Source organism: Gambusia affinis, linkage group LG22, assembly GCF_019740435.1.
Source record: "Gambusia affinis linkage group LG22, SWU_Gaff_1.0, whole genome shotgun sequence".
Classification (NCBI taxonomy): Eukaryota; Metazoa; Chordata; class Actinopteri; order Cyprinodontiformes; family Poeciliidae; genus Gambusia; species Gambusia affinis.
Window position 1 is genome coordinate 20212618 of NC_057889.1, and position 25328 is coordinate 20237945.

At 37.5% G+C, this 25328-nt stretch overlaps 3 protein-coding genes across 3 annotated transcripts; 1 reads left to right on the forward strand and 2 right to left on the reverse strand.

Moving 5' to 3' along the window:
• Positions 1-541: 541 nt before the first annotated feature.
• LOC122825402 (adhesion G protein-coupled receptor F4-like) lies at positions 542-7009 on the reverse strand. Its single transcript, XM_044106818.1, has 12 exons — positions 6901-7009; positions 6685-6780; positions 6403-6501; positions 6187-6282; positions 5830-5916; positions 5511-5597; positions 5192-5278; positions 4816-4925; positions 3770-3946; positions 2307-3692; positions 2143-2184; positions 542-1976 (listed from the first exon to the last, which is right to left on the reverse strand). The coding sequence occupies exons 1-12, from the start codon at positions 6959-6961 to the stop codon at positions 1920-1922; spliced, it is 2385 nt and encodes a 794-aa protein (XP_043962753.1). The 5' UTR covers positions 6962-7009; the 3' UTR covers positions 542-1919.
• A 6074-nt stretch (positions 7010-13083) lies between these two features.
• On the reverse strand, positions 13084-18281 carry LOC122825403 (adhesion G-protein coupled receptor F1-like). The gene is made up of 9 exons (XM_044106819.1): positions 18209-18281; positions 17562-17619; positions 17424-17436; positions 17219-17299; positions 16090-16268; positions 15267-15440; positions 13804-15174; positions 13671-13712; positions 13084-13544 (listed from the first exon to the last, which is right to left on the reverse strand). Exons 1-9 carry the CDS (start codon positions 18247-18249, stop codon positions 13488-13490), a joined length of 2016 nt encoding a protein of 671 aa, XP_043962754.1. The 5' UTR covers positions 18250-18281; the 3' UTR covers positions 13084-13487.
• A 6061-nt stretch (positions 18282-24342) lies between these two features.
• LOC122825866 (trace amine-associated receptor 1-like) lies at positions 24343-25299 on the forward strand. Its single transcript, XM_044107446.1, has one exon. The coding sequence runs from the start codon at positions 24343-24345 to the stop codon at positions 25297-25299; it is 957 nt and encodes a 318-aa protein (XP_043963381.1).
• The last annotated feature ends 29 nt before the right edge of the window (positions 25300-25328 follow it).

Below are 25328 nucleotides of genomic sequence, written 5' to 3' on the forward strand. Positions count from 1 at the left end.
GTCTATAAAATGGACATTGATTTTGCTCTGTTGACTCTGTGTTTAGAGAGTTAATGTCAGCTTTAAAGGCAGTAGTTTCACTTGGAAAACCAACACAGCTACCAGATCATGACTGGGCTGGTAAAAGAAGATGGTAGTTGGAAACACAGAGCACATCATTATAATGGAAGAAATATCTCTTTGAACTGGCAGATGACAGGAATAACTATCAGAAGCGACAGACTGGTAGACTCTGCAGCTAAATAGCTAAATGTCCCAATATAATGACCTTGTTAGTATTTAAAACAAAGTCTTCAGGCAAATTATCTAATAATACAGAGTAGTTACCTGGATAATGACATATTGAACTGGCCAAAGTTTAATCAATGAATCTGATTGAAAGATAGCTGCTCATAGACTGAATTTTAGAGAATGTGGCATTTTAGACAATAATGAGTTGACTCATCAATCTCAATATAACCCTCCTGCTGTAGCCAGCTGGTTTCCTATGGGACAGAATCAACCAGTGGAATTATTAAAAATCACATCTTCAATCAACAAAGTGTTTGAGGTTGAATAAACCATGTTTTATTTATTTTTGTCAGTGTATTATTGTAAGATTTTTCATGACTTACTCTTTTTACACATTTAGAGGGAAAGAGTTTCACCATTATATAAGATATAGAAGGATAGAAAAATATACATTTCAGAAATCCTTATCTCCAGTTCTAAAAGAAACACAATTATATAACTTATATCCAAATGACTAAAATGACAGCTGATGTTAATTAATTAACAAGAACTTTTTTTAAAATGCACATCACATTCAAAAACGGGAAAATATTTCATGTATTTTTTCTGTTGGACCACCAGTGTCTGGACCCGGGGGGGTAAGACTACCCTGAGCTCCGGCTCTCGGTGATTCTCAGCTCAATAGTCTTCTGCCGGGTCCGAGCGCCAAAGATTGAACCATTAAAACTATTCTAACTGCTACCTTTCTCTGTGTGAGTCTGTCCAGATTGAATTATATTTCACTATACCCCTGACTTGTTGTTGCACCAGTTTTGTCCTAAAATCCTGAACCGAATTCTCTTTTGAAAATTCCAGAGTAATGCTTAGCATTTATTTTGTTAAAGTTAAGGTGCATTCACACCAGCTCTGATTAGTTTGCTTTTATCAAATTCTGAGGTCCTATTCGTTTGGAGAGGTGTGAATCTGTGATTGGAACAAAAAAAGCAAACTCTGGTCCATCTAAAATCCTCGGCCTCTGTTCAGTTGAAGTGAGCTCTGACACGCTTTGAATGCATATGTGAACGACAAATGGAATGGAGACTTCTGCAGAAGCAGGAAGCGGACTATAGGGCACGGCATTCTTGGTAAACACAACCAAAACAAACGCTTGTACATAGTGCTCGTGGGAGGAAAAGCTTGTGATCTTTCCCAAAGACAAAAGAGAAATACTACAACTGCTAAAATCTATTCAATTTTTGTTCACATTTTGTAAAAAAGGGATTTGCTTCAGTGGTTCTTGGTGCAACTCCACCAAAGGTGAGGAGGGGATCAGTTTTTGGTTCATTTGACAGCGCAATGTGAAAGTGAAACCCAGCAGCTGGAAGTATAACAAATGCGGCAATTTTGGTCTCCAGTAAATTCGAGTCTACTGGACTACAACGTGTGAAAACACAAGTATGGCTCCCAATGTAGTTCAGTGGAGAACAAGAAAAGAAAAAGTCAGACGTTCCCAGATCCAACAGGAACCAAGTGGCCTAAAGGGTATAAATTGGCCAATTAGCTGAAGTCCTGTCAACTTACAATCTCGGAATCCATTAAACCAAATGAAATGTCAAAAAATTAGGGGAGATAAAAATGGTTAAACAATCTTCTCACAGAGGAAATCCTCCGGCACATGCAGACTCATGAAACAGTGTGACGTCGTGTCGTCATGACGTCACCAACTTATCCTGGGAGCTCAGATATTTAATAGTTTCTGATCGCACCTAAAAAGATGACAATAAGAAAATGTGCATCTTATGAACGTAGGAATATTTGATTAGTTTGTAAGATTAAAAATGAATAACCTGTAACAATTCTATAACTCTTGAAAATGATGCATTATTTAAAACCAATTACAATTTAGGTGAAAGAAAAACGAGACAAACAAACCTTTTTGTCCAAGAGTGTTCCAAACACCCAGATGAAGCAACCCTGGAAGAGGAGCATATGGTCAACAAAAGGGCAATTTTACTTTCTTTAAATAAACACTTGCACTATATTGTAAAGTAGAGAGCAGTAAAACAATTTCAATGAATTAAAACGGTTATTGTTACCTGCAGTGAATTGAAGATTACAAAAGCAAAATTAACCTCCTTGTTTTTGGGGTCAATTATGGTTCCGATTCCCAAACTCCAAGTCAGTCCGAAAAACGGTGTGAGCACAGCCAGACTCCTGGCAATCACCACCAAAACATGCTGCTCTTTGCCTTGGCCCGTATTCCTTACTTCTCTTCTGCTCACCATTTTATAAATCACTACTAGCAGGATGAGGAAGTTTATCGCCACAATCACAAGTGCAGGAGCCAGAAAACTCAACAGAGCTTTGGAGTCCTCCCAGTTCAGCCAACAGCCACGGTTTCCTCTGATGTATTTCTGTGACGGGACGGTTACTGCCACGGTTGTTATGGCGATGACCAGGGGAGCAGCATATCCCAGAACAAATCCGATAGCCAGCATGGACGTCTTGGACAATCCGCCCTCGAAGACGAAGACGGTGCGGTAGAGCAGCAGCAGGCCTGAGGCCAACATCCAGAAGAACATGGCGAGGTAGAAGAGGTGGATGAAGAAGGTCACGGTTACACACACCGCAGGGTTTTTCTTCTTATTATCGTCTGTAAAGTACGCTCCGATGATGAACCAGATGTTTGCGATCAGGAGAGAAACGGCTATGTTGATGATGGAAACGTGACGCAGGTAGGCGGTGGTGTTGGTACTTATTTTTTTCCAAGTGAGAGCTTCTGTGATAAGACATATGACCAAAGAAGCTATGGATATGCCAACTCCAATTATTGTTATGTCTGTGATTTGTTCGTCCTCAATAATCTCAGGGGACATCAGCATGGAGAAGGAGGTGAGGTGGTTGCAGCTGCAGCTGATGGTTTCATTGTTGTGGGACACCAGAGAGCAGCCCGAGTCGCTCCATCCTCCAAGATCATCAAAGAGTGAGAAATTCCAAAAAACACACTTTGGGTTTCCCAGGGTGTCATTCAGAATTCTTGACGTTATTGATATATTTCTAATTTTGGCTGCTGTCGTAGCAAGAACAACCTTTCCGTTGATAACCATGGATGAGGAGTTGTGTTCATCTCTTGGAGGGAGCACGTTATTCATGGACGCGAATACAATTGTGGTAATGAATTGACTTCCACCGCTGGCCTCTGGTATGTCTATTTCCATCGAGGTGTTAAAGACATTGCTGAAAGTTATTTTGTTTTTTAAATGAGTTCTATTCAGATGAATAAAAGGTGTCTCAACAGAGAAAGATTCATTGACAAGGAGGGTGGCAACAGATTCAAAGAGGTTCAGCAAGGAAGCGCTGGAGCTTTTTATTTTCCCACCATTCTCTGTGCCTGAGCTCTGTGTTTTATCGTTCATGTTCAGGGTATCCCATGATGCCTTTGTTTCATCAGAGGTGAGAAGACCTGCGATCTGCAGGATGTTCTGTAATGAGAAACACATTATGTGTTAGACTATGTTTTCAAAGAAGTAAATATTACGTAATATCCTATTTCTCCTACCTCTGTTGATTCTTTATTTATTGGCATGGATAACAATGAAGATCTGTTTGCTATGTTGCTGAGGGCTTTCACTATGGAACTGATTGTATCTGGAGATTTGGAAATGTTCTTGGTGCTGTTAACGGACACAACCTTGAGTTTCTCCAGGAATACCAGAAGCGTCTCATTATTCAGTTTCTGTCAGGATGGAAGAAAGATTTAACATTATTTCCTCTCATAATTTAAATGTTCTCTTTAAATTCTTGTTTCATTGTATTTCTTATAATCAACTGAAGGTTTTATCACTGTGTCCATATCTCCTTATCTTCATGTGTAGGAGCTGGTAATGAACCATCTTATTTAAAATATAGTTGGAACAAGTACATAGTTGGTGATCCTTTCATTCATGCGTTGTACTGAAAAGTTGAAGTTTATTTTATTATTTGCGATGATGTTCTCAAGCGCTCTCGTATGCACATTTTTGTGAGATTCCAGTTTTATTACTTGGACCAAATCATTTCAAGACAACACAATTTACTGAAAATAGTGAAGTTTGGTGAATAAAACACTGGAGGGATTTTACTGTAGAATATGTTCATCTGTAACCCACTAATAGTATAATAAATAAAAAAAATCTCCTGGTGAAATCATTTATTCGTGTAAAACAACACGGGGAGACTTTTTTAAGGCTGGTACTTAGTACCAATCACCTCTGTAGTTTATATTAAACAGATACATTTTTTGGCATTGCCTTGGAATCCTACATGTTGTTGCTCTCCTCTATTAGTCCAGGTTTGAAGTTATTCCCAGAAATATACATTTGTATAAAATTTCTACGCATAAATTCCTACTAGGCAATGTCTGTTGTTAATTTCCATAACTTTTAATGTCAAAATATTCATTTTTTTGTTCTGTCTAGCTGTTCAGTAATACCGGTACTTATTTTTAGTTAGAATAGAAACCTTTTAAATGGACTCAGCATTTTAGACAATATGAATCAAAACAGAGTCGTGGACTGATTTGAATTCTGTTTTGTTGGGTCAGAAATGTCCAAAGTGCTACATTACCTCAGATTCACCAAGCAGCTCCATCACAGCGGCAGGGACGCAGTCGCCTTGGTCACTCCCAGAAGTACCATTTTCATTACAAGTCACTGGACTTTTTCTGGTGGCCACCACTATGAGACATACAGATTATTTATAATCTTTGGTCGTAGATAAAATAATATTGTTTGGGAAATCTGAAAACTTGAAATTTTAATTCTCAATGTCCAGACAAAAGCATCTCTCTGTGTTCTGTTTTCAGAGGGGAGCATGTCTGGACAGAGCGAACACAATAATCCATAACTCTGAGAATGCTGATAAGTCATTTTTAAAACTGCTGAAATTTAACAGATAACATATTACAGATGTGTAGAGCTAGATCAAGAAATTGCCAACTCACCTGTGGTCGTCATGGCAGCAGATTGGAGGTAATTTGTTGCAGTCTGTGTTGGATTAGATTCTTTCATGGGGAATGCATTATCTGCTCCTGTAGGAGTAAAAATCTGTTATCCTGTGTTCTCTGGTACTAATGAGCTGTATGTATCACAGTCACAATAAGCAGAGTTTGTAGAAATATTGGCCTAGCTGCAGTATCCATAATAAATCTACCTGTCTACATACCCATGTGCAACTGGCATCTGCAAAGAGTATCAGCTGTAAAGAATAAAATCTAGGGAAGAGTCTTATTAAATAGTTTGATGAAGAAACTGGCAACTCACCTGTGGTCGTCATGGCAGCAGATTGGAGGTAATTTGTTGCAGTCTGTGTTGGATTAGATTCTTTCACGGGGAATGCATTATCTGCTCCTGTAGGAGTAAAAATCTGTTATCCTGTGTTCTCTGGTACTAATGAGCTGTATGTATCACAGTCACAATAAGCAGAGTTTGTAGAAATATTGGCCTAGCTGCAGTATCCATAATAAATCTACCTGTCTACATACCCATGTGCAACTGGCATCTGCAAAGAGTATCAGCTGTAAAGAATAAAATCTAGGGAAGAGTCTTATTAAATAGTTTGATGAAGAAACTGGCAACTCACCTGTGGTCGTCATGGCAGCAGATTGGAGGTAATTTGTTGCAGGTTGTGTTGGATTAGATACTATCATGGGGTATGCATTATCTGCTCCTGTAGGAGTAAGGGTTAGGGTAAAATCTTAACAGCTGAAGAGTTTTATTAAATAGCTTTCTTCATTATTATAACTTGTATCAAAGAATTGTTTCTAAGTAGAGATTCGAAATCTGGATTCATCTGTCAATGCTGATTTAAATTTGTTAGCAACCAGTCTTATTTTAATATTCATAAGATCCTGGAAGTATGAAATGAACTAAGGAACCAGAACCCTTCACCATAAATCTATCTGTGTTCAGACAAAATGTCCTTGTTCAAAACGTATACCTGCAAACTGTACACATTTGTGGACTATGACATTTTGGAAAAAACTGCTGTCATTGGTCTTTTCGAAGAACAGGGGTCTCCACATGATGCTCCTTGCTTTTTGTGTGGTCATCGTCAGGGCAGCAAATTGGATGTTTCCCAAAAACACAGAGGACGCAGTCGGATTAGTTGACAATACAGGAAATGACAGAGACACAACCTCTTAAGAAAATATACCTGCCAGCTCGTCACATGTGTAGACTATGATGTTGTGGGAGAATCCGCTGTCGTTAAACATTTGGAAGTTTGTGTTTCCGTTTTTAGAGTGGTGTACGCCTGGGCAAAGTGAGCATGAGAATCTGTGACTCTGAGAATGTTGACAAGTACATTTTTAAAACTGTAAACCTCATTTAGTTCATTCAACCTTTTGGTTTGATGAACGATTTCATTTACAAACCTTTGACCATAAATCTATATGTGTTTTGACTTTAGTGAAAAGTAGTTGTTCAAAACGTATACCTGCAAACTGTACACATTTGTGGATTATGACATATTGGAAAAAACTGCTGCCATTGGTCTTTTCGAAGAACAGGGGTCTCCACATGATGCTCCTTACTTTTTGTGTGGTCATCGTCAGGGCAGCAAATTGGATGTTTCCCAGAAACAAAGAGGACGCAGTCGGATTAGTTGACAATACAGGAAATGACAGAGACACAACCTCTTAAGAAAATATACCTGCCAGCTCGTCACATGTGTAGACTATGATGTTGTGGGAGAATCCGCTGCCGTTAAACATTTGGAAGTTTTTGTTTTCATTTTCACATGTGATATTGCCACCATCACTGACTTCCTGTTCCACTCTTTGGCCGAGACCTTGAATATTCCCATAAATATAAAAGATAAAGACTTAGCAGCTGATAAGCAAAAAGAGAAAATGTTCATTTAAAATCAAAAATTTACAAAGAACTATAGTAAGGTGAGGAAAATGCTTAAGGACTTAACTTATGTTATTTAAATGACATTGTAGTCTTACCAGCAGTATTATCCTGTAGGAATAAAGACAAGAAAATACCAGAATTATTAGTGATGTCAATGGAGTTACAGTGTGTTTAAATATAACACCATTTTGTCTTGTTTTTTGCAACATAAATAGTTTATTGTTAACTTTGAGAAAGAAGGGTACCTGATACATGCACAGGGCTCCAATAAGGAATAAAACCACCACAGGCTGCATTTTTACCCTAGAGGGGAAACAAATTTAAATAAACTCATCGTAGGGCAAATAAAAAAACAAAATATAAATTTTTTTGTGTATGTGAAGAGTAAAAGCCATCCTGCATTCATTAGTGATAGTGATATTTAGAAAAAAAGAACAGTTATTTGTCTGTTTGACAAGTAGGAATATAGGCTGCCTGTATGGAGCAGTATGAGAGGGTATATGAACAAAGAGCTGACCTGACCCAAAAGTTTGTTCTTGCCTTTGATTTTGTTACAGTCAACCTACTGTGTTTATCAAGAAGGCCAATTAAAAGCAGACTCACAGATGGAGAGACATTGAGTGACATTGAGTGATACATAAAATATTAAATTGAACACAATGTTTGGAGGGATGCACAGTAGTGTCGTTTCTACAGTGGCATTGCTGCCTTGCAGTAAAAGCTCCAGGCTTTGAATTCCTGGAATCCTTCTGTAATTAGTCTGCATGCCTGAGTTCTCTCTGGGTACTTCGGCTTCCTCCAACAGTCCAAAAACATGACTATTAGGTTGATTGGTTGCTCTAAATTGTTCTTAGCTGTCAGTTGGAGTGTGGTTGTTTGTCCCGTGTCTCTGAGTTCCTCTGTGATCTTTGTATTGCAAATATTAAATTAAATGTTGTTGCATCAAGAACCCAATCTTTTTTTGTTGTCTATACCGTAACGCATTTGACGAGCCAGCCAGGAGTTCCAACTAAAAGTGATCAACCCAAAGAAGAAGAACCTAGAAAAGCAAGAGGAGAGACTAACTATGTACCAACGTCATGGTGAAATGAGCAGAATGCTGCAGAAAAGACAGCATTCAAAGTTGGTCAACCTTCAGAAAGGTTTACCAACCAAGCCTGAAATTCCTTCATCAGACCAGCTGAGACAACACCAGATCGTGTTAAAAATGAAAAAGAACCTGAATTATTCCAACAGTTTCTCCAGAGTAAACTTGCCTTTATGGGATCTTTGACTTTGTAAGATGCTGGAGACCAGAACAGTCACAAGCTGAGACAAATGAATTAAGCTCACTAAAGGCCAAGAACAAGAAATTGTGAGAGGAACAAAAGAAAGGACTCAGGCAGGAGTTTTGGTTTTGTGAACAGATTGCAGAAGTTGGTCAGTGGCATAAGCTGTCCTATATGAGCCCGATCAAGCAGACTGAGTTCAGACATTCAGAGATTGAGATCCTGGAAGCAGTCATTGTGATACGCCCTGATGTTCCATCTCAGAGAGATCCTGGAAATAAAGAAGATGGACATCATCCACTCTGAAACTTGTCCTAAGAGGCCACTTTAAAGTTGACTCTTCCTCTGACCTCCTCCACCAGCTTATGAACATTTCACAAGGTCCAAAAGAATCTGCACAGAACTTCATGTTTAGAGCCAAAGACCTGAAAGAAAAAAATTCATGTGGAAATAAAATAAAGAGGATGAAAATTAAAAAAAAAATGAGTGAAGTCAGAGTTAAAAGACACACACATGACTTTCAACTTCCTTTCAAAGAAGAAGTTGCAGCCAGAGGTGAGATTGGGGGATACAGTAATAACTAATAATGTACTGAGAAGGGAAACATATAACCTGGAAAGAAATGAAATCAAAGCCTAAACGTAGCCTCGAGTTCTAATGTCGTGTCTCTGTCACCAAATTTTTAAGTGATCACCATTCAGGTTTCTTTCCGACCTCATTTCTTCCTCAAAGATAGTCGGTCACCACTTTCCTTCCAGTTTCTAATAATGAGTTGGGCAGTTTTTGCAGTTTCTGGAATTTCCTTAAATGTATCCTCTACTTCATGGCAAAGATTTGACCCTTCTTAAACAGGCATATTCTCTACTAGAATGTCTTTCCACTTGGTTGTTTAAGAAATACGTAGTTAGTGATTGTATCAGCTGTGATTATATAACTTGTCACAGCTGGAAGACAGTTGTCCATGCATCTGACAGAAAGTTCATCACCCTTTGCTCAAACAATTCAGATGGCAACTTTTCTTTGGTCACACAGTGTAATTGTTTGACATTATTAGAGGAGGAAAATACCGGAAATAGGAAACAAGAAAGTGAGCACATATATGGAAAGTTTAGGGAAATTCCAAAGCCGCATCCCTGAATAATGAAGTTGGCTTTCCAGTCTGGTATCAAGTTATGTGGCACCAAGTTCCACGGCTTGCTGCTTAGCTGATAAAAACAATGGGCCTCAGTTCTAAAAATACCAAAGCAGATTTGGGTACAGAATGTAACCTGTCCTGACTAATCCCATCATATCCACAACTGGGTGTTTATGAGTCAACATATCTGTATTCCCTTGGGAATCGGGTTGCTTTTGACCATTTAATATAGTAATCAGTCCACTGTTATGAAATGCGGTTGTGGTGCTTCTTTAAAATACAAGGTAAAACTAATGCACCATGGTTTAGGTGCATGGATATGAAGTGGAAGTAGACAGGGATGAAATGGTTAATATGCAAAGATCAAATGGGGAGTATTAATTGGAAGTGAGGCATACTGACCCATAAGCTTCATATGTAGGTTTCAGGGTTTGTGAGTATAAAGCAGAACCAAAATGCAGAGGACAGCTAAAGCAGAAGGAAGTTTTAATGAAAGGGAAAGAACAGAACAGAACAGTTCATGGAGCACAAGAAAAGTAATGGAACCACTAATGAAGACCCAGAGAGGCTAAATATAGAGGGGATGTCACTGAAGGGAATTGGACCAGTCCAATCAGGGGAACATTAAACAGCTGTAAGAGGGCTGAGTAGGGGGACCGAGGGAAGACTAAACAGCACAGATTACACACATGGAAGGCTAACTTGGACAGAGGAGGATCTATGAATGAAAGAGGGAGAAAAATCTTAAGCTAACATTAGACAAAAAAAAAATAAAATAAAAAATCAAAATGCATAGATGAAATAACATAAAAAATAAACATGGAACTCAAAACATTTGAAAGAAAATGTTTGAATCTGGTTTTCTGGAACAGAGACACATTTGAAACATTCAGATACAGGGACTCAGAAACACTAGTTTAGAAAATGCGCTAACAATCCCACATTCAAACACACACGCACACACACCCTGTCCCCCGCTCCCTGCTCCTCTCCACCACACGCACACACACACACAGAGTGTGAGCATCCCAAGCTGCTTTAGATTGGTTTCCCATGTGGAGTCCAGGATTATGGGTCCAATGAAGACACAGGGCCCCTCTTTGGTGGGTTCCCTACGCTCTGACCTTCCATGGTAACAAAAACAAGTACACACACACACACACACACACACAAAGACTATATATTCATAGTTAAATTTCTAAATTAGTTTTAATATTATTTAAGTTTTATTAGTTTTCTGTCATATTATTATTCACATATTAAACCTACTTAATTTCTTCTGAGTCAGAATATTATGTATTATGGGGATTAATATATAGTTAAGTAATTATAAATTATGTATTTTTGACTTTGTTTTATGTAGATTGCAGATAATTTACATAAATTTGCATTCAAGCAATGAATGTAACCATTTAGCAGCTTTTGCTCTTATTTTTTTGAACAGATAACTATCCAACTGTTCATACAAATAGAAATAGAAATATAGTTTAGTCCAAAGTCTCTTAATGCATGAAGATCATTTGGCCAAAATATTTGCCTGATGGGTGAGAAAAAATTTCTGTTTAGTTTCTGATACATATCAGATCAGATTTAACCTGAAAAGAAATGACTTTCATTAACAAAATATGCTGAACATTGCTTTAATGTTCAACTTTAAAGCAATTGAGCAATTGTCTCCTTCTGCTGAACTTCTACAGAAGTTCAGCACATTTACTGTGATCCATCACAGCCAGCCCAGACTGAGCTGTACACGCTGATCACATCGCAAAGTCATTTTTGCTGTTAGTCTCTGAGGCCGACTAAGTTACTTTTGACGCTTTTTGCTGACATTTTAATGTCAGACATTCAATTAAACGGTTCTGTCTACTACAACTTGTCATGTTTTAAACAGTGCAGACACAAAAAGGCAAAGAACTACTTCTAATAGAAAAACAAACCTCCTACCTTTTCTTTCCTTTACTGTTCCAGCACAAGTAATATTGGTTTACACGAAATCCCTTGATGTCAGCAATAAAACATTAAATTGTCCCATAACACAGATCATCAGGAACAGACTTTCAAATGCGAATAATGTTGTGAAACACTGAGTAATGCTGAGCAGGGTGTCACTGGGAGGGGTGGAGAGTTTCACTGGGATCGTACACTGTGGCTTCTGCTGCTACATTCAGTAGAAATAAAAATAAAGCAAAAATACATCGGTTATTATTACCAAAACACCCACATAGAGCATGTAACATATATATATATATATATGAATTCATACAAAATTAAAATCATTTATCAAAAATATAAAATTTGTTACACGAATTAGTGCTAAAGCCATTAAAGCTACTGAATAATACCACAATAAATCTATAAAAGTAACTGCTTTTTTTTTTTACATTTTACATTAAGGTATTATGAAAAAGTTTATTTTCCTTGTAAGGTGAGAACTTATGAGGAAAAACTGCATCATCATTTGGTGTTGCTTGGAAACACCTCTGTGGATGAAATGTTTTACATACGTTTAAGGAAGTTATTTATTTTCCTACTTTAATGTCAATGGACACCCATGTCAAGAAGAGGTAAAAGACAAAAATCAAAAACAAACCAAACTGTGGCTGTCATAACGTGTTGCTACGGCAACTTCTACACAGAGGCTGCTGCCATCACTAGATTTATATTTCCTGTCTGTCTGCCATCATTTACATTTTTTGAAATCTTTTTTATTGTTGAGGTTTTATTCCCAAACAGTGTTATATTGATGCTTTTTACCATTACAGTTTTTCTAATGAAACTTTTACTGTTAATGTCTTGTACTTCCATGTCTAGCAAAATAAAATGATTTTTTTTTCAATATTATTTTTGCTCACCAGGAAGCCCCTACAGACACGAGGATGATGGTGTGACAGACATTTTGCTAAAGCAAATTAAAATGAAAATTGTGTTTAATTTTCAAAGAAAATAATACTTGTGGTGTCACCAAAATCACATTACAACCTCTGTTTCTCCCTCTACTCCAAGATAAAAGTTCACAAGATGGACGTTCACATGGACAGCAGCTGACAACTTGTAAAAAAAAATATTTTCCCAGCTAGATTAGACAAACAGATGCTGCCGTATGAGAGCTTTTTTCTGCGCAGCTTCCCAGGTATTGCCTACCTGTTTGCGGTCAGAGCTCGGTGGGCGGGGCTAATGCAAAGTGATGGAAATGAACAGCTAATTTTGAGACTCCCAGGTTGTTCAGCAAGTTTGTGGATAACTTGGAAAGGCATTTTCTTTAAATTTTAGGATTCACAGCTCCAGTATTCAAATGGCCTTTACTTCATTTTTTTTATTTCCACGTGTTTGACATAATTGAAAAGCTTGAAATTGACACTGTTTTGAATCGGTAAATATCTAAAAAAACCCCCAAAGTAAACCTGTTTCTACTTTTGCTGTGACCCGTCACAAATGTAAAGAAAACTTTTTTTTTTCTTTTTTTTTTTTATAAAAGTTGCATAACTTCTATGGAAAACTTTTCATGTGCCTAACTTTAAAGGCACATAAAAAAACTTAACCATGCAAAAAAAAAAATGATACTGAGAAGAGCCTTACAATGATTTATTTTTACAGCGTGTACACATCATAAAAATCAGCACGCAGCCAAACAAAAATCTGTTTCAGTTTATTGTACAAAAAACATGAACCATTGTTTTCCAGTATGGCTGCATCTCAACCGTGAAAACCTTTTTGCTGAGCCTCCTTGTTGTTTTCAAGATGCTGGGATTGTTTAGAGCTGGTGACGAGTTACAATAGTTGCATAAGATAAAAAACAGAACTTTGTTAGAAAAAGAGATTGAAAAGGCTTTATATTCATATACAGGGCTTAGGTATTACAGTACATTCCCATAGCAACAATGCAAAACAAAATGCAAGAAAATGAATGAAGAACAAAGAATTACAGGCTAAAACCAATGATCTTCCCTCTTCATCAAAGGAACTCTTCAGGCAGTTACTTCATCAACCAGCGGTGGACTTATCAGCTGAAGACAGTGATTTTATAGTTTCTGACCGCACCTGAAAAATATTAAGAGTGATTGATTTGTGCACAAAAAATATTTCAATTCAATAGATTTTAAATAAATGATACCATTTTTAAAAATATTAAAAAATTTTGTGTAAAGGGAGAAGAGACATGCACACCTTTTTGTCCAGCAGGGTTCCAAACACCCAAATGAAACAACCCTGTAAAAAAGACACAGGGATTTCAGAAAGAGTTCTAAAAAGTAAGGAGTTTTAGAATACTTATAAATAGTAAACGTGTGATTGTTGTTACCTGCAGTGAATTGCACAAGGTAAAAGCAAAATGAATCGGCGTGTGATCTGGAAAAATTAGGGTTCCGATTCCCAAACTCCAAGTCAGTCCGAAAAACGGTGTGAGCACAGCCAGACTCCTGGCAATCACCACCAAAACATGCTGCTCTGCTGCCTGGCTAGCATTCCTTACTTCTCTTCTGCTCACCATTTTATAAATCACTACTAGCAGGATGAGGAAGTTTATCGCCACAATCACAAGTGCAGGAGCCACAAAGGCCAACAGAGCTTTGGAGTCCTCCCAGTTCAGCCAACAGCCACTATTTTCTCTGATGTATTTCTGTGACGGGACAGTTACTGCCACGGTTGTTACGGCGATGACCAGTGGTGCAACGTACCCCAGAACAAATCCGATTGCCAGCATGGACGTCTTGGACAATCCGCCCTCGAAGACGAAGACGGTGCGGTAGAGCAGCAGCAGGCCTGAGGCCAACATCCAGAAGAACATGGCAAGGTAGAAGAGGTGGATGAAGAAGGTCACGGTTACACACACCGCAGGGTTTTTCTTCTTATTATCATCTGTAAAGTACGCTCCAATGATGAACCAGATGTTTGCGATCAGGAGAGAAAGAGCTATGTTGATGATGGAAACGTGACGCAGGTAGGCGGTGGTGTTGGTACTTATTTTTTTCCAAGTGAGAGCTTCTGTGATAAGACATATGACCAAAGAAGCTATGGATATGCCAACTCCAATTATTGTCATGTCTTTGATTTGTTCGTCCTCAATAATCTTAGAGGACATCAGCATGGAGAAGGAGGTGAGGTGGTTGCAGCTGCAGTTGATGGTTTCATTGTTGTGGGACACCAGAGAGCAGCCCGAGTTGCTCCATCCTCCAAGATCATCAAAGAGTGAGAAATTCCAAAAAACACACTTTGGGTTTCCCAGGGTGTCATTCAGAATTCCTGATTGTATTGATATATGTTTGATTTTGGCTGCTGTCGTAGCAAGAACAACCCTTCCGTTGATAACCATGGATGAGGAGTTGTGTTCATCTCTTGGAGGGAGCACGTTATTCATGGACGCGAATACAATTGTGGTAATGAATTGATTTCCTCCGCTGGCCTCTGGTATGTCTATTTCCACTGAGAAGTTAAAATCACGATGATAACGGTTTTCAAACATAGCCTTATTCAATTGAATGAAACTTGTCTCAATGGTGAAAGATTCATTGACAAGATTGTCCGACACAGACTCAAAAAGATTCAGCAAGGCAGAGCTGGTGCTCCGTATTGTGGAGCCGTTGTTTTGGTTTTCTTTGTCTTTCTTGTTGAGAGTGTCCCAGGATCCCTTTGATTCAACAGATGTGAGAAGTCCAGCCGTTACCAGGATATGCTGTTTTTAAAAACACACAACATACGTATATTAGATTTAAACATGTATATTTTGAATTATGGAGAATTTACTTGACATACACCCTCACCTACCTCAGTTGATTTTTGACTTATCGGCAAAGTTAACGTTGATTTTCCAGCCACGTTGTTAAGGATCGTAACAATCGAACTGATCGTGGCTGGAGAAACAGAAACGACCCCAGTGTTGTTGACGGTCACATTTCTGAGTTCCTCCAAGAAATCTGGCAACGTTGAGTCATTTATTGTCTGTTGCAGTTAAAGAAACAATTTTTTTAGTTTCACAGTTAAAGTCATGGTTTGTATTTGGTCAACTTTAGATTGTTTCTGATGATCAAACCGAATGTAATGCAATAAATTAAAAATACAGTCTTGTTTAATTGTGCCACATTCATGTTATTTCAATTCAAGCATGAAAAGACAATTGTAGAAATGTTTGGATTCTGAAATTAGATTTTTTTGGAAACATCTGATTTTCAGATGTCTGAGGCATCATAACCAAAACATTAAATCTTGGAGTGGTTATGTGATCAGCTTGACCAAAAAGTAAAATTTCCTTTGTATTTTTAAATTTGTAACCAGTATTTAATAATACTGGACTTCGTAGAGAACATATAACATAAATATTTCAGTCATACAAACTGACCTGGAACGGGAAAAATTTTAAATGATTTAATGTGAGGCAGCGAGAAAAATGGTTCCAAGCATTTTCTTTTAGAGAACTATTTGTAAAGCGGCACAGGCATCAGAAATACTCATCAAAAACAAGACAAGATGGAACATAATTGATTTTTCTTTACTGAAGTTGAAAATAAAAAATACAAATGTTGCATTCTACTGACATCAGAGTCTTTTTAATTGTGTTTTGGTGTCATGATAGTAAACATGAGTGAGTTACCTTCGATATATCGAGCATGTCCTGAATGAGTGTGAGGACACAGTTGTCCTCTTTTTGTTCATAATTTCCATTTTCCATACAAACTGCTGTCTTATTTCCCACCATGCCCTGGTCACAGGGTGCCCACACTGTGTGATTTATTAATCCGATTCCAAATGGATCTTCATTACATTTAGCATCTAAAGATGGAAGAAAATGTTGAGTTGAACCCTCTATCCAAAATTCAGAGAAGATAACAAAATGATTTTGACGATTTGATTGACGGGCTTCAGTTTTTCAAAACCGGCACAAATCATCCCAAAGAAGGCATGAGCCCGTCACCACACAACACTTACTAACTTAGAGGGGCGTCACAAGATCTGACGGTTTAGTTCTATTTCATTTGACATTTTGCACGTTTCTGATTATTTCCTAAAATAGAGCAAAGAAGCTTTTCCATTTACATTTGTTAAATCAGCATTACAGCAAACATCACGTGTCTAACATACAGTTGGACAAAGAATGCTACAGGTGACAGCCACTCTCATCCAGATGCATTATGGGTTTTAATGCCTGGTGTAAAGTGGCACAGCAGAACATTAGAGCGACAGTCTAATGTTCTCCACACCAAAGCAATACAAAACCTGACGGCAATAAAAACAACATGGGTAGTTTTACTTAGCAGTACCAAAGGTTTCGGTTTCTTGATCTACCCCAGGAATGTGAGGATTCTGTCCCAATATGGCAGCCCAAATAGTTATACACTAAATATTGTGTATTTATGTTATATTCTTAATAACCATTTTCCCTATTTGATTGCAGACTACATTTTTTCCCAGTAGACTTTGTTTCTTTTCAATAGATACACCATCACACTGAGGCCTAATTCATTCTGCATTGACTCAGTCTGCTCCACTGTCTGGGAAATGCTAATTTTTCTTGGACTTTCTTGGGCGTATAGGGACAATAATACTGGGAGTCAGCAGGTGGCGCCAAACGCACACTTTAGAAAAGCAATCAAAGCGTGAGCAGAGATTTGCTGTTTTTATGCGTTTAGATCGTTTATTTCTCAGGAGTCCCTTAAACGGAAAACCCTGATAGAGCCTGAAAAAACATAATCGGAAACATAAAATTGTTAAAATCAGAATACCATCGACTTCTTCACATGTGTAGATGGACGTGACGTTGTTGTCAAGCATCTGGAATGGTGGTCCAATATCGGTGCTTCCCACTTTGTAGCCAGGATTATTCCATTAAAACACATTAGACACAGATGTGTGAGTTTGGAAGTTAAACACACATTAAAACATGTTTCGAATGAGTTAACTACAATAAAAAACAAAATCAGTTGTCACCTTTTGAAATAATCTGTAAGAGAAGCAAAATATGCAAATTAGTCTTCATGTAAAAAGCTTTGCACATTTTTTTTTTTCAATGGGTCTCCTGTAGGTGCAATATTATAAAACAGAGATAATAAAGAAATGAATGCGTACCGGCCACATGCAGACAACTCCAATCAGAAACACAGACACTCTGGTCCACATTGTCAATCTGATGCAAAAACACAAAACACAGTGGCATTAAGAAAGAACTTAATACAATCATATTCAATAACTTAGAAAATACCAGGAATCCAGTGGTGTGGAAATGTTCACCCTCTTTCAGAATGTAGTTTTTGTTTTGTTTGTCACACTTCAGTATCAGAACATCAAACCAACACAACACAAATATTATCAGATTACAGCAAAATTAATACACATAAACAACATTTTCTGCTGGCACCTACCAAACAATTTTTAATACACCCTTATTAGTAAAAGTGTAGAATTTAAAGAGGGTTTTTTTTTCCAAGCACTGTAAATATAGATGTCATTTTCATTTAAAGAAATACATTCTTAAAAAAGGAGAAGGTAGTTTTTTGACTATTGCATAAAAGTCCAATATCTCTTACCAGTCATCTCAGTCATTTTAGAGATCCAGTAGTAAAATGTTTCAAACTTTTATTTCATGGAGTTTCAGTGATTAAAGACACAGAAAACACAAAATTACTGTCTTTTATTCTAATTATAGTATCACATCAGACCACTTAAAAAAAAAAGAAAAAACATTTTAACACCAAACGTTCCTGAAAATTATTTACATTTCTCTGCACTCAGCACTCGGTCGGTTCTCCTTCTGCATGAATTACTGCATCAATGCTCCGTGGCATGGAAGAGGTCAGCCTGTGGTTCGCTTTGATAGCTGCCTTCAGATCATCTTCAGCGTGACGACAGGAGTTTGTTTCCACTTCTGATATTTGTCACAGTGTTCTAATTTTCTCAGATGCTGCATTTTGGCTTTTCATCGTCTGTAAGCCACAAACATCACAATAACAAGAACCAAAAGCTTTGAACGTTTCACTCCGAGTGATAATTCATTATAATATATGCGTTTCACTTTCTGAGATGACTGACAGGAAATCCTGCATGTTTATGCAATATTCAATTGTTTTTTTTTAGATGTACCTGTATGCAAAGTAATTTGCTTGGTTTAGTCAATACTTTCTTTGTATAACTCAGCTATGTTGGTGGATTTCTGGTTTGGTTTCACCGGTCAATCAGATACAAACTGCTGGCTTGGTGTGTGTCATTTGTTTCAACGTGGCAAAGGAACCTGCTGACATCTCTGTTAGAATCTCACAAACATGCACATCTAGCCACTGTGATCGCTGTATTACTTGTGAAATTTTATTTTATTTTTGTGTTTTTATGAACAAACTTATTTGCATCACTTTGCATCCAGGTAGGAGCTTTAAAACACTTTAGTTGTACAGCTCATTTCCAGGGAACTGCAAACTCCTCCGACATGAATAGAAATGTTATAGTTATATATTTGAAAAATACTACATAGTCTAAAATATTCTAGAATGATCAGCTAGTATCTATTGTTCTGAATATACAGAGGAGGAAAACACCAAACTAACAGATAATTGTAATAATCTGAAGATGGAAAAAAAACAACTAATCAGTCCCAAAGCGCAAAGCTGATCAAGTTCTCAGTTGGTTTCAGAAAAGGAAAATAAAAATGCTAAAAGAGAAAAACTGAAGGCAGAGAGGAAGCCTCCAAATTAGCTTCAGACAGTCTAGAAGAAAAAAATGGTCAAAGTTACACCTGAGTAACACGTGAAGTAAATTTTTCTACACAGGACATCTTCAGTGTTTGACGGTCGGACTTTTCCGTCACAACTCAGACTGTATATTTAAGTTATACACATATACATGCCTACTTTTAGTTTTTCAGACATTTAAATTCAAATTATGGAAAAGAAAATTTGTTTTTTTGTCAATCTACATGGCCATTTTTCATTTTTATTATTTTTTCAATCATACATAGGAGATCTCCAATGATTGGCTCGCTGCCATGAAGCCTTCTTTCAAGAATTCTGATTGGTCGAGGCACTGGAAGGATTGTAGATGCTGTTTGGCTTTTTCAAACACGAACTCGGCAGAATTTTGTCTTGTTTTGTAATATTTTCTGATCCTGAAACACTAGAAGCTAACCATGCTAGGTTCGCTCATCGTTGTCATGACCACTGCGCCAAATACTGAACTAGTTTCAGTCAGCAGACTAAATTCTTATTCTTTGTGCCTTTGCACATTATTATGCAATAATTAATAGATTCTTCAGTGTGTGGATTACTTGGTGTTGTGAATGTCATGCCAGTGAACGCTCTGTGATCATCAGGACTGTACTGAGGAAAAAATGTTTAGTTTCCTGTGGTGTATCTAGAACTCATGGTGGCAGTTTGTTGATGTAACTTTATTAAATTATTCCTGATTTTGTTCATTTTGTTGACTTTCTTTCATATTTTTTGGAGAAGTTGTGCAATTGGAAGGAGTTTTTTTTTTACTTTTTGTCCTTTGAACGGCTGCTACGATATGCAACTATGGCAACAAGTTACTGTTTGTACAACTGCGAGCGGCTGATTAGTATTCGAAAGTTCAGATAAACAAAATAGCAAGTCATGATAGTCATGAGTCTCATACAGAAACTGTCTTCAGTCAAATTCCTGGCCGGATCACCATCCACAGCGACACTTGGACGTTATGAGATATGACAATATTTGCTTTTCTGCTAATTCAAGTTAAGTTCAATATTTCAACTTCAATTTGTATTTCAGTTCAGTTTATGCTTTAGATTAATTTCCCACACAGCTTGTTGGCTGTTATTCCACTGCCAGCCTCATCAGCCGCTTCCAAACACTTTCATTTAAAAACTCATAAATTCGAGAATAAAGAACAACTTCCCGTGAAACCTTCTGAACGTTTAAAACTTCCTGAGCTCAGATTTCTTTTAGCTTTTCAGTTGCTCATCGGAGATCTTGTAGACATTTGATAAAAACCCCAACAAGACAGAAACATCCTACCTTTCCTGGGTATCACCGTGGCAATCAAGAAAAGAACATAAATCCTCCGACTTTCTGTAGCTGGACAGCAAAATATTCCCAGTGTTTGCATGTATAGAAAGGGAATCAAAATGTTCCTGGAGAACCGTGTTCTGTTGGAGAGTACGTCTTTGTCTGGGTTATGGAGCCAATCAGGAAATGACGGTGAAGTTCAAGGATTCTCTTGCATTCGAACTTTTTATTGCCAGTCTATTTGAATTTGTGACGTCCATCAGATACAACAGGACCGTCAAACAGCATCATGCAAAATTTGCTTAAATGTTACAGCTGTTATATTACTGTTATGAATAATAAATACATCCATATTTTTTGGAGGAAATGTGGATGTAATGACACCATTATGTGGTTTTGTAGGGTAAAGTTCCACTGGTTGGTTTGGGAGTTTGCATAAGTAAACACTAACTTCCTGTTTCTCCTCCACTCATAATTCAACTAGAGGAAGACAAAGAAATGGAGAAATATCTTAACAACCACAGGAAGAATAACTACTGAGAAAACAAGCACATCTGTCCAATAATAATAATAATAATAATAATAATAATAATAATAATAATAATAATAATAATAATCTGTAAAGTTAAAATATTAATGTCTTAAATAAATACATACTATCTAGTGTACTAATATACCTATGTATACTGAAATACTTGATACTTTAGGAATATAACTGTAATGTAGAAAAGAAAGAAGTTTTATTCCATTGAATTTTTACTTTAAGAAGAAAATCTCAAAGCTTTATTTCAATATTTCTAATGTGTTTTTTTTGGTGTTGGAAAACTATGCAAAACATATTTGATCAGGCCAGGTTACCATGGTGATGCAGCTGAATAAACACGCTCATCTGTTTGCTCAACAGCCTGGTTTTGTTTTAGTAATTTGCATTAAATTTAATAGAGCCAGTTGAATAAACAAAGCAACCTATTTGGATTCTAACCTCTCACGTTAACAAGATTCGTTAAAAAACAGTCAAATTTAAACTTTGAAGAAAAAATCGGGATTGATCAATATTTATCTGGAATTTCTTTATTTATTTTTCTTGTGACATCGATTAAACCAATAGATTTTTTTTTCTTTATTAATTTGTCCATCCAGGCAGTAATAAAGTAGGACATTGTTAAAAAAACTGAAGAATTTATATGAAAAGCATTATTTTAGACTTTGGTATTGTATTAAAATGGTTATCAATACTAATAGTTTATATTGTTTTATTTTGTTTTTACCATTTGTGTCTTCTATATTACACTGTACGTTGTTTAACAGTTTAAATCAGGCCTGTTTAGAACAAAGACCTGCAGGTTTTCTGTAAAAAAGGTTTAAACCAGGATTAGAAAATTTAAATATTTGAAACTTTGGCATTTATCTTGCAAAAAAAGTGGGTGAAGTTTGAGTTTACTCTAAAAAGGAGCAGACTGAGAGATAAGATAAACTTTATTATTCCTGAAGGAAATTATTACAACAGATGTTTTGAGTTTATTTGCTGATTACTATGTGACATCATGAGGCTCAAATTTTAAACTTTTTTTCACAACATTCTAAGGCAGTGACTTTAGGGGTTTCGTTTCCTGCCAGCCATAATTGTCAAAAATGACAACAAAGAAAAACTTGACATTTTTCACTGTGTGATGGATCAAGATAACATCTGGGTTTCACTTTCTGAAATGAGTGTTTTGGAATATTCCAGTGTCCTGGACTGGACTTGTAGGTGAAGGAACTGCATGATGACAATCAACAAATCAGAACTTGATGATTCACATAAACTTCAATTTCTGCCGTTCACATCCTGCCAGCCAATCACAGGGTTGTGGTTCTGGTCACCCTGATTCAAAGGGCCATGGTGCATAATGTGAATAACATTCATGTTTAACATTCCCAGCTCTGGAAATCTTTTCTATATCTTAAATAAAAGACTCAGATTGTGCTATTTTCCTCAGTAGACGCTGAAGGATCATAAAGTTGCACTGATCTGCTGCTGCTTTCCTCTTGTATTATAAAACTACACAACAGTATTAGGATACATAATGCACCAGCATCCTAATACTCTAGGATACAGTTGTTCAAATGCTTCATAGATTACATCATAGTTGAGCAGGAAGCAATCTTTGTAATGAAAGAAAAAAAAGAAAAAGTATTAATTCTCTTGACTACATTGAAAGCTTTAATGTTTCCTTCTAATAAAGCTCTTTGGGTTTAACTTTGTCCTTGTTTACATCATCAAGCGGCCTTTAAGGTTTTGTTGTTTCCATATTAAAGCAGTAGGGAGCCAAGTGTGTGAAGGTGTGTGTGAGCAGATTGCGATGCTGCGTTCGTGTGCAGTGTGCGTGTTAGGAGACTCAGGGAGCTCGGGGACTTCGCACCTTTAATTGATCCACCATGAGGCTTCGTTAGGCTTCATTACTTTTATTTTTCATGAAAATGTCAATGTTCAGTGAGTGATTTGGTGGCTCAACATTCAACATGCTAGTTTAAATGTTTATTGAGATTTGGACATGGCCACAGAAAGGTGATGGAAAAAATAATTATTTGGAAAAGGCCAGGGTGAGGGAATGTGGAAAATGTTCCACAAAAAACACAACCCTGAATCTGGTGAGTGAAGTAGATCTACAAAGAAAGAAATGAAATATAAACAAAACCCCATTGCAGATGCATAACCACAAGGCCATCCAGAAGTGGCACTAGTACACTAGTACATGGTACTAGTGAAAACAATTTATACACTTTTGACAAACAACTTAGTTCTGAACAACTCTGGTGGAATATCTCCCTACCCCTTTCTGCTGCACTACACAACAAATTTGTTTGCGTAGATAACAAATATATAAATAGAGGATTGGATGAGAAAGTTGACATATTGTATCCAAAGGGAGCACTTGCCTAAACTGTTGCCCTGGAGCAAAACCTTCTTGGGTTCACAATGTGGGCTGAGGTTTCTCTTCTCAGACTTCACATGTTGTCTCTTTGCATTGATGGGCTCTCACAGTCCAAAAGTTTTAATGTTAAGAATCTTCAGAGGATTCTGACCCTGCAGTTTTCCAGCTGGTTGTTTACACGTTTCTGGTGATCAGAGTCTGTGACACCAGCAGGTTTTTAAACCGGCTTTCAAAATGGAAGTAGTCAATAACACCCAGCGGTGTGAAGTACTCCATGATTTGTGAAAGCGCAAGTGTGCAGGAAGCATGACTGCAGGGTTTGTCTTACGCAACAAAAACAACGGCAAAAAGTCTTGTGCTGTGTGCAACTTAAACTGTTCAATTCAAAACAGCTCCTCATAAGAAATGTACATGTGATACATGAGCATTCGGTTCATCGTTGACGTGTACAAGTTCCTACATGAGGCCCAAAGGCTTGGGCGCATTTCAAACAACATGCTAAAATCACAGCACCACATAGTGGCCTGGCATGAGAACTACAGGTCTGTGTGAAACCAAACATCTGAAAACCACATAGCCATGCGTCAACCGTTTGACGTCAGTCCAACCGTGCTGGGCCCTTTACACACACACACACGTTGCCATGCTATAAGGCAACATGGAGTTTGCCCTTCCTTATTGGATGGAAATCGTGGCATCCAAAGATAGGTTGGTAAGTAAGACATAAAAGCTGATGCACAGAGCCCATCATGCCGCAGAGCAACTTGCACTGACATGTTGCCTCGTTGCACCGAGACTCACATTGCTGTAAGCAGCTAGCACAGCATGTAAGGGTTGATCATCAGTGTCAGGTATCAGAAAAGCCACTTTTTGTTTTACATGTATGTAATTGAACCTTTTATTAAATCCATTTTAAATGTTTGCCTTACTTTTAATGTAACCTGAATTCAGTTTTAGGTCTTCATGGAAAACAGGACAGGTGTTGTGACTGTCTTACAGCATCCATGCTATGAGATAAATCAGTTTAGCTACAAACTAACCTCGACTCCTTCTGCTGTGTGTATAATGGTGTATGTGTTTCTGACCCTTCTGTCTCTTGTGACTGTATGTGGAAACCTCCTTGTAGTAACATCAATAATTTACTTCAAACAGCTTCACACACCCACCAACACTCTCATTCTGTCTCTGGCTGTGGCCGACCTGCTGGTTGGGGTTTTAGTGTTTCCTCTCAGCATGGCTTTCTCTCTCAGTTCTTGTTCCTATAATGAGAGTTTATTTTGTAAGGTCCGTGACAGCTTCGATATATTGTTTAGTACATGCTCTATCATGCACCTGTGTTGTATTTCAGTTGACAGGTACTATGCTGTGTGTCAGCCTCTCACATATAGATCTAAAATCAGCCGTCATGTTGTTGCCATCATGATCGCAGTGAGCTGGGGTATTTCTGCTCTCGTTAGCATCGGAGTGACAATTCCTAGACTGTCCCCTAACGGATGTGTTGACATGTGTTTTCTTGATGTAATGACAGCAAACATTATTGGATCTATCATGTCGTTTTACCTTCCAGTGGTCATAATGCTTTGCATCTACCTGAAGATTTTCCTTGTTGCACAGAGACAGGCACGAAGCATCCAGAGCATGAAGTCCGGAGCAACAGCCAGTAAGATGGAGAGAAAAGCCACCAAAACTCTGGCGATTGTTCTGGGAGTGTTTCTGTGTTGCTGGTCTCCTTTCTTCCTTTGCATTTTCTTTTCTGTCCCGGTTTCTGTGATTGAAACTGTTAACTGGCTCGCACTGTCAAACTCTACACTGAACCCGTTTATCTACGCTTTCTTTTATACCTGGTTCAGGTCAGCTTTTAAAATGATTGCTTCTGGGAAGATATTCTTTGGTGACTATTGTAGCTTCAAATTACACTGAGCTGTTTTGTTGAGGTCTAGAATGATAAA

Coding starts and splice junctions, on each gene's coding strand:
- LOC122825866 (XM_044107446.1), top strand. CDS start 24,343: ATGGAAAACAGGACAGGTGTTGTGACTGTCTTACAGCATCCATGCTAT.
- LOC122825402 (XM_044106818.1), bottom strand. CDS start 6,961: ATGTTTAACGGCAGCGGATTCTCCCACAACATCATAGTCTACACATGT. Junction 2,185..2,306: donor TAATCTTCAATTCACTGCAG/GTAACAATAACC, acceptor CTCCTCTTCCAG/GGTTGCTTCATCTGGGTGTT. Junction 1,977..2,142: donor GAACACTCTTGGACAAAAAG/GTTTGTTTGTCT, acceptor TCATCTTTTTAG/GTGCGATCAGAAACTATTAA.
- LOC122825403 (XM_044106819.1), bottom strand. CDS start 18,249: ATGCAGAAGGAGAACCGACCGAGTGCTGAGTGCAGAGAAAT. Junction 16,269..17,218: donor CACATGTGAAGAAGTCGATG/GTATTCTGATTT, acceptor TTCCATCTTTAG/ATGCTAAATGTAATGAAGAT. Junction 13,545..13,670: donor GAACCCTGCTGGACAAAAAG/GTGTGCATGTCT, acceptor AATATTTTTCAG/GTGCGGTCAGAAACTATAAA.